We start from the raw sequence: 9,129 nt of genomic DNA, 5'->3' as shown, positions 1-9,129 counted from the left end.
GTGCATGCGAGTCAAAGCGAGCAAAATGTTATTTAGATTTTTATGCCTAAGATTTCTAACATCTCTGCAGAAGGTGATATGCGGTAACCGTTTGAGGGTGTACGTGAATAATATTTCTCCAAAAGAGTGAGCTGATAGTTATTTTCATAAACATGACAAACCGTCGATGAATGCTCGTGCTCTAATTCCTTCAAAATAAAATGGCTGGAACTCTATCGAAATGCTACCGCTTTCCGTGTTTCAAAGTGAAGTAGCCTCAAAAAGTGCAAGAATTAATTGATCACTACTCCTCAAATCTGTCAGCTGCAACCAATTGCAAAACGGTTTTTGAATGGCCTATGACCGAGAATTAGATACATTTTGTTGGTAGATACACGGTATGAACGTAAATCTTTCAGCATCATACTCTTATGCTGTAGTTTATCTTCAAACCACTTGAAATATATATTGTAAGATGCACAAATGCATCAGGGCATGCACGGTATGAACGTACATCGCTCAGCATCATACTCTCATGCTGTAATTAATCTTCAAAGCACATGAAATATATGTATATTGTAAGATACGCAAATACATCAGGGCAACTTTATAAATGAATGTCGTTTGTAAAGAAACTCAATTACATGTCAAGTAATAGTGGCTACCCTTAAACGAATCATTGCAAAATAGGGTCTTCAAAGCAGTCCCACTTTCTCACTAAAGGTGCCCTTGTAATTCTCCTAAATGGATCCCCACGGCATTCGGTAACGCATTAAAATTCACTTCTAGCAGGACATCGATTCGGAGGTGAATCACGTCCAACAAGGTTCTATAACGCAAGGAAAGCCACCATGTCACCAGTTTCGTTATTACCCCCGACGGACAGTGAATAATTTGTCAGATATGGATGTTCGATACACTCCCTACAGAATCATTTTCGAATAAATTCGGAGCATAGCTAATCTGCAGCAACAATCAAATTGAATAGTATAAGAATATTTATAATATTCTATCAATACGTAATGGAAACCACTCTGAATATTTTATACATATCAATGTTAGCATCAGGTATTTCAAGATCATTGCTCTTGAGCTTTAATCATTATCGTCGTATTTCAACCGAATGCATGGAAGGTGCATTATACACTATTCACGTATATTACACTAAAAGGTAGTTCAAAAAGATATCTTGGTTAGAAAACGTTCCCGCTGTAGGTAAGACGTATATTTTTAACGAGCCACTCGTAAATCTCCGTCATAATTTACTATGCTATATCCAACTGCACCAAATGATGATGTGATAGAATTTTGTATAAAATACTTCCATGATATTGAACGTGTGGCTCTGCCATCACCGAATCCGAGGCAATGGACAGAACGCGTAATCTACCGTAAAAAAGCAGTTAATTTTCAAAGTTATCTTCATTTCAGGACACGCACGGTAATATCGTTGCGTTGGTGCCGTTGTAAGGGCAACATTACAACAAAACCATGAGCATGCCAGTACGGCTAATAAAGACAATATTATCTATGGTATGAATTCCGCACGGTAACACTTTAAAGATAACATCGTAATGGATGATGGTAAATGTTACTAAATTCTGCATTATTGAACGTGCATTATTTGAATCGTTTTTTAATACAATAATTACGACATAATTCAAAACAATAAAAAAACATTAAGAAAACAATAAAGTTTGCTTTGCGTAAAGCAATATAGCTAACTTACATCTATTTCATTTCGAAAGAATAGCATTTAATCGTTGGTCGATACACTTATTCTATTGTTAGAGGACACAGTCGATTTTTGAGATACTTTAAATCATAAAATAATTTTTACTATTTAGTTTAACAAACAAGCGAAATCAAAATAAAACACAAAGAGACGTAACATACCTTCATCAGCTTGCAGCTCCTTGTTGTAGCTCCGTTGACCGTGATGGAGGCGCCTGCTAGGTAAATCCAGCACGCTTTTTCTTGACACCTATGCAGAGGTGGAACACTTACACTAGAGCGAAACTTACACACCCACCATGCTACGGAGCGAATGCTTCGGAATACGCAATCAAACGTAGGTATGTCAAAACGCAAAACACAGAGGTCGCAGCTTGCCACTAAAAATAGGTAAATACGTAGATGTTTTCGCAACGGAAGTCTAGGAATCATGCATCCGTAAATACGCTCATTTGTCCTGTGCAAGGCGTGATTTTGGACACGTTCGCAAAACGACCGTATAACGAATGTTTAACTAAACCGAAAAAATAAAACACAAGCACACAACCGTGGTGAAGCTTTGAGGTGGTTTTTAGTCGTACAGCAAAGCGGATTGATGATAGTTATGACTGTTCATATTCGGTAATGTTTCGGCTCCATATAGTTGAAGCCGATAAAGTGAGCATTTCGATGCCGATCAGCTTCTTCTACGTTGTGTTCGTTCTCAACACACTCATGATAATTAATACAAATCCATACTAAGCACTATTGGTGGCGTTTTGAAGAGCGTTGGGGATGTTCTACTACTTCTTTCAAAAAATGATGTCCCATAAAGCCTATCATGTGCAGCAACGAAAGGAATTTGTATCTCCACGTTCGTCAAGACGCACACCGCGCTGCGTGCGATGACGATGGGGCAATACCGACAACAAATATCACGTTTATATTCTAGGCCATTTATAATCCTACCCAATCGTGGTGCGGTGATTCACAACGCAGAGGGTTTGCTGCTGCTACCAAAACTATGTTACAACATACCGCACACCGAACACCGCAACTGCGTGACTTAATGCCCCAAACTATCACCTCCACCGTACAGGAAGCACTCGCACTCAAGAAGCTTTCTCGTGGAGCTCATTGGCGTATCATAGGCAGCGAAAATCCACACATCGAAAAACTGAACATCTGCAGAATTGTACCACTGCAGCAACGGTGCTGGATCGCCGACGTGAGGAGTATCCTCGCAACGCATTTATGGGGTTTTCCCAACGGTGTGTGCCGTTTCTCCCGAGTCTCTTCGTCTAGGCTACCGCAATGGTTCCGGTGAGTTGGCGTTTTCACGTTTCTCGACCGACTAGACGTCGCACGCCATGTCGCTGTATAACATTCGATTTATTCTTCGGTTGCTCCGCAGATGGGCCACCCCACAAACACAGCTGCCGGTCGCATGTCGTGATGCCGATACCGCTGGAACTGACCAACTTCGTCCCAGCACGGTCAGCCTTGCTGACACATTAGTATCCTGTCCGGCAGACAAGATTGTGTTGTGATGCAACAACGCCTGCACTAACACTAAGATTAAATTTCACCGAACATTGATTCCGAAGAATGATTGCCAATCTATTGTTGTGATTTCGCGAATGGCGAACTGGCTTACCATTGCGATTGGCGTCCTCTCTAACTCGTCGCACGTTGTTTGCAGAATATCACAGGCACGGGCGCACAGTCTTTGTTTAGCTCCATCCACTTCCCTGAGCACTTGCACAAAAGCGCTCCCACCTAAGGCAACTTACCGCGCTTGTTTCGACGACTACATGAGCGATGGAACCAGTAAGCCCGACTGAATGAACAATGCCTACTCCTGGCGGACGAAGGTACCGTTTGCCGATACCATCGCAGTAAAAATACTGCAGCGCCGTAGCAACCGAACAGGCGGAACAGTGCTCGGAATGGAAGCGCATGCGTGGCTCGCACAATGCTTTCGGTGCCCAATTGGAGCGATTGGAGCACTCGGGGGTTGTCTGGAACTCACGCCACAACGGCCGAAGGTGCAAATGTTTCAAAAGCAAATCGGCGGCCCCAACACCACGGCTCCAGACACCGTGCCCGGTTGCTTTGATTGTCACCATGCGTCCATCCGATGTAATGTGGTGTATCCTTTGGCCCAGAGTGTCGAGGTGGCTGTCGTACTGTGTCGTTTTTGGAGCTGCGGTCATCATGTATGCGTTTAAAGTTGTGATCCCGAGGTCGTACCGCCATGGTGGCTCCTCGTGGCTTGTGTACTTTTCATGCGGTAAATCACCCGTTAGCGGCCATGAATGGAAGGATGGTTTCTTATGTGGCTCATCATGTATTAACAACGCCCATAGTCCTTTTGGTGCAATCTTTCAATGCTCTGGCAACGACGTGTAGGAGGGGGTTTTAAAGTTCTTCAAACCAAGAAATACAAACTAGCTATGAAGCTACGTCACAAGGAAACAATTTTATGATGCATGCTAAATTACTATGCATAGTTTGCCTATTTTTGAAGTTTTCTTGTAAAAATATTAAAATTTCAGTTACAATCAGTTACAGTTACAAGTGCAAAATCAAGTATCATGCAAGTCGTCTTCATGCGGCTTGCGTGCAAGCTAGTCCTACAGCGCTTATTTTCTCTACATCCTTTGGAAGTTTTTCATTGCAATTGAATCATAATAGAGCAATAATTTTTTTTCAAGTAAACACTAAAAGTAGGCGCCGGTATCAAGGGAATCTGATATTGACGGGTTGTCAAACATAGCTTCAACAAGTCGCTTGCATGCGATTTGCATGAAAAATGTTAGAGTAAAGTTTTATTCTGTCTAAATACGGCCAGGCCAATCTTAAATAAATAACAATAACAATAACTTTATTCTGTATTTAACTTCATTCTCGTCAAAACTGTTTCACATATCAATTTATTTCATAACATCCATTGAACCATTTTTCATTTCAATGCACATTGATCCTCCCAGTTTGGCATTTTTTATTATTTCTTTCTTTTACGTGGATAATATTCCTACGTAATACTTGTTCGTAAACATTATCGAATATTCTACAATGTACTATTAATGCAGTTTTATTTGTTTTGAATGATATTTCGACTACCTAAAAGAGCTGTTATACTGAACAAAATCCATGAGCCTACCCTCTTGTTTTATTCCTCTTCAATCTCAATATTTACGCGCTCATCACTTTTTCTACATCTATTCTATAGTTTCTGTGGTCACGATTATTTTTACTCAATTTATTCAAACCCATCGGATGATGTACAACGTTGACTTATTTATTAGGTCATGCGAGCGCCACCTAGTGTCCGGTTCACTGACTAATTCATGTTTTATCTAGTATTTGACCGTGGCAACAACTTCTTGCATTTCGTATCGCAATTCCAGTACTGATCCTGCAAATACTGATCCTATCAATAGGCTAACACCTTTTGCCATATCTATACTTACACATCGACAACTATTAAACTTGTACAGGAAACATCCTAATTACACAAATTCATAATTGCTATCATTTAAACCCGATGATTTGTTCCTCACGAGCGGATTATTTACATAAATAATAAGAGTAACAGATAGCATCTAAACTTGATAAAGTGCGAAAGTAAAAGGGTTGTAATAAGTAAAAGAGACAAATATGATGAACACCGCTAACCTGAGAGTGTTGGCTCGGGACAAAAGCCCCGATGAACAGATGAAATTGACATGTAACAGTAGTAAAGTGAAAATTGAGAGAGCAAGATTGTTTGTAACATGAGTTTTCTAGGTTAGAGTAACATCAAGAATAGTGTTGTAATGCTCATAAAGAAATGTGAACGAATAAGCGTTTGCGATCTGTTATACCATTCATCTAATTTATCTAATTCGTCTTCCATCGACACGCTTGTCTCTTGTCTTTGTCCTTCAACGTATCGCTACAATAAATATATCATTCACCTCACTCTATCTCTGATATTCTGGCATTTATTCTATCCGTCATCCGTTTAATCTTAAGCAAGCCACTTAAAGTGATGATCACTTTTTACTAGCTGTTTTTACCACCATCTAAATTTCATTTCTCGCTTATCCCATGACAACGTCATATACTTCTATTCATAGTCTTTTCAACTAGCCTCATACTAAATTCATCTGTAGTATGTCTTAGTCACATACAGCTCATGGACTACTTGATTGGTGAGGTAACACGCTTATCACATATATACTTTACCATTTTCTGTATTTGAAACTACAGATACAAAAAAAAGTATGATTATAAAGCAACAATATGCATATGGATCAACATTTGTATTTTGAGCGAGTATTTTAAAGGTGAGCGTCCGAGAAGTGAACAGTGAGCAGTAGTATACCAAAAATGAGACACTCAAAATGAGACGTTAGCAGTGAACTGTATGACGTGAGATATCAGAAGTGAGAAGTGAGCAGTATTACTCGCCTTCCATCTATCCTACAAATCCTTCTTTATGCTTCGTGTCTTTTCCACGTCCGCAACATATCCACAACATTTTTTTCTATTAATCTATACCATTCTCCTTCAACTATAATACCATATATCCTTTCTTCAATCATCAACATATTCTTTTCATTATATATCTCTAATAATTATAATCAATTCACAACCTGCGAATCTACTCAGGGCGGACGTAGAGATACGTCGAGGTGCAACCATTTTGAAGTAGTCCAAAACTTCCCCTATCATGTGTCAAGAATTAGTATCGACAAAGATATTTATAATGAAATATACTCTAAAGCGCTGGCAGAGAGTCGATGGTACTACACCATGAGGAAACTTCTCCACTTAAAAAACCTGTTGCAACAACTGAAGCTGTAGCTACACGAGACATTTATAGTTCCAATATACCCCGGAGATACACACTTTGTCCAAAGATCTAAAGAGGAAAATGATCAGAAGAATTTTAGCCCCGTATGTGTAACAAGATAAAGGAGAAGCCGCTACAGTGACAAACTCGATCTGCTACTAGGCTCGATGAGTCTTAACGATCGTGCAGCTAATTAGACTCATCAAGATTCAGTGGGTTGCTCGCTTTATTAAATGGAACCGGATGACCCACCACGTGAAGTCCTTTCAGATTGCTCTCATAGACAGAAGTATAGTGACAGGCCCAAATAACGGTGCTCAATCGCGAGCGGGTCTTTTCCAGCAGACTAATACCACTCATCAGTAGTAGCGCAAGATAGGTAAGAGCGCAAGGTGATTTGGTCATCTGAGCCATCAGAACTTTTTTGTTCTAATGCTTGTCATAAATGTTGTGTATCAGTATGTATACTGAGTATCGATGAAGAACAATCAAGCAAATGCAAATTCTCAAATGATGTTTTGTGGAGGTTAGTAACTGGTTTCATTTGAGTTGATGGTTGTTTTAGTAATTGTTTTTCACAGCATAAAAATTTAATCAATTAAAAATGTTATTGACTCATAAAATGCTATTTATTAGATTTATCAGCAGGACTTATTAGACTTTTGAATGTGTATATAAAAGTTTTCTTAGTGTTAAAAAGCAAACACGTTGCTAGAAATATCATTATTTAGGAGTAGTTTAATCAAATACAACATAGGAGAATTTTGTAGAATTCTTTATTTACAACGTTGGTTTATATTTCTGGAAAGTTAATTTACAGAAATCCGTTTAGAGATGATGAGCTGGCGTTTGTGGTACAGCCGCAATCACGCTAGACCAGAACGTACCATAGTTCTTTACAATCGTGCCGCTGTAAACAAGCAAAGAAGAACGTTAATTTATATTTAAGTACCTAACAAAGCTGTTTCAATTGAATTCCCTTTCTTTTGAGTGATTATTTGCTCTATTCTAAGCGTTTTTCAACATGTACATTCACATTAACACGAAAGCATCACATTAACACAAAGGCCGCTTTCAACGAGGTCAATTTATGGTTGCACAAGCAAAAACCGGTTCGTTCGACAGTTCTCATCACTTTCTACTCGGGATGTTTATGGAAGTAGGTTATTTTTTTATGGATCTAGATGCAACAAATGGATTATATAACCATCGAAGAACTATCTAAGCTTCAACTCGCCAAGCATATGAACACATGCTTTTCAAAGTACATCATTTTTTGGGAAGAAATGCCTTTCAGTTCAGAAACAATTATACAAATCTGGATACGGCATGTTCGTCCCTAAATAAATAATAATAATATTAATAACAGAATACAACATTTCTCCATCTGATACTTCATATTCTACCGCAAAAAAAAATGCTATAGCTAACGTTATTATTAGTTTTATATTCAAATGCTAATGTTCAGAACACTTAACTACTTTGCTGAACCGGTTCGGTTGCTGATTGAAAGTATTTTAACGCTTTTTTCCATTTGACCTGAATTAACCTGCCATTAAACACTCAATGACCGCTCTCTCCCCCTACCAGACGCACCTCTTACGATCCGCTTATGTCGTTTGTAGTTTATGGGTTTAAATAAGGTGGACAGTAAGCTCGAACATAATTTACTCATATATCCCTTCAACTTCTAGGCAAAAAATCAAAACACGCTAGCCATAAATGGCACCAAATAGAACCGTTTCTGGTTAAACCATGTGAAAAACATGTCGCCGTGTTTTAAACCAAACCCCGGATCTAACGATGCTTGGACACAGGATTTTAGACGATACCCAACACTTACGTGAAGTAAACCTGCCCTTGCCGATCGCGAGGAGCTTGCCAAACAAACGTGGCCTGTTGCTTATCGCGATTGTCCGCGTGCGTTACCGAAGAACACTCCGGAATGGTTTTCGTATTCGGCGTCTCATACCAGGAACCGATCCACTCGTTTGTTTGCGCATCCCGTGCCTGCAGGAAAAATCCCCGGAACACATCCTGACGCCCATCAATAGTGACCTGGATCTGTGTGCCAGGTCCGTACGCGTTTCCACTCGCCGTAACCTGATAGGGTAACGAGGCTTGGCTTTGGGTGCGTGCCGCGCCATGGTTTGGCTCATTGGTGCGACTTTTCACGCACGTGTCCGCCGGAGCTCCGTCGGGAAAACCCATCGCAATAGGAACAATTGCCATCACACAGGCAACACCGGCTATCCAGGAGCTTCGAATTCGAACATTCATTTTATGTGGCTGAGGGAATTACCTTTTTTTTTGCACTACCGTAAATACTCAACGTGCTGGAAAGCAACTCTAAGCGAATGAAACGATCGCGAACTAAACGGTCAAAAAATCTATTCCTACTTCTTTTATATCTACTAGTTTGACTCCTTCTCGAACCTCTGCGGGTTTCCATGTCACAAGAAGGGGGAAACCTTCTCATGTCTTCACGCCTCAAAAAAGGTGGGAGATTCATTTTGCCATTGGACGCTACGTTGTACTACACTTAAGCCTTTCCGTCGAATGATTGCGCCCCACAATGCCCACAATACGGTGGG

At 40.0% G+C, this 9,129-nt stretch overlaps 1 protein-coding gene across 1 annotated transcript; it reads right to left on the bottom strand.

Annotated features, from left to right (window-relative positions):
- Positions 1-6,513: 6,513 nt before the first annotated feature.
- On the bottom strand, positions 6,514-8,815 carry LOC128724531 (putative defense protein 3). Its single transcript, XM_053818259.1, has 3 exons — positions 8,379-8,815; positions 7,379-7,445; positions 6,514-6,546 (listed from the first exon to the last, which is right to left on the bottom strand). The coding sequence occupies exons 1-3, from the start codon at positions 8,813-8,815 to the stop codon at positions 6,514-6,516; spliced, it is 537 nt and encodes a 178-aa protein (XP_053674234.1).
- Positions 8,816-9,129: the final 314 nt, after the last annotated feature.

This window comes from Anopheles nili, chromosome 2 (assembly GCF_943737925.1).
Source record: "Anopheles nili chromosome 2, idAnoNiliSN_F5_01, whole genome shotgun sequence".
Lineage (NCBI taxonomy): Eukaryota > Metazoa > Arthropoda > Insecta > Diptera > Culicidae > Anopheles > Anopheles nili.
The sequence above is the reverse complement of the archived record's forward strand: the minus strand, read 5'-3'. Positions and strand labels throughout refer to the sequence as shown.

Excerpts from the sequence above, each read along its gene's own strand:
- LOC128724531 (XM_053818259.1), bottom strand. The coding sequence starts at position 8,815 with ATGAATGTTCGAATTCGAAGCTCCTGGATAGCCGGTGTTGCCTGTGTG. Across the intron at positions 7,446-8,378 it reads CAAGGGCAGGTTTACTTCAC|CGGCACGATTGTAAAGAACT; the intron begins GTAAGTGTTGGG and ends GCTTGTTTACAG. Across the intron at positions 6,547-7,378 it reads CGGCTGTACCACAAACGCCA|CTACAGCTTCAGTTGTTGCA; the intron begins GCTCATCATCTC and ends TGTCTCGTGTAG.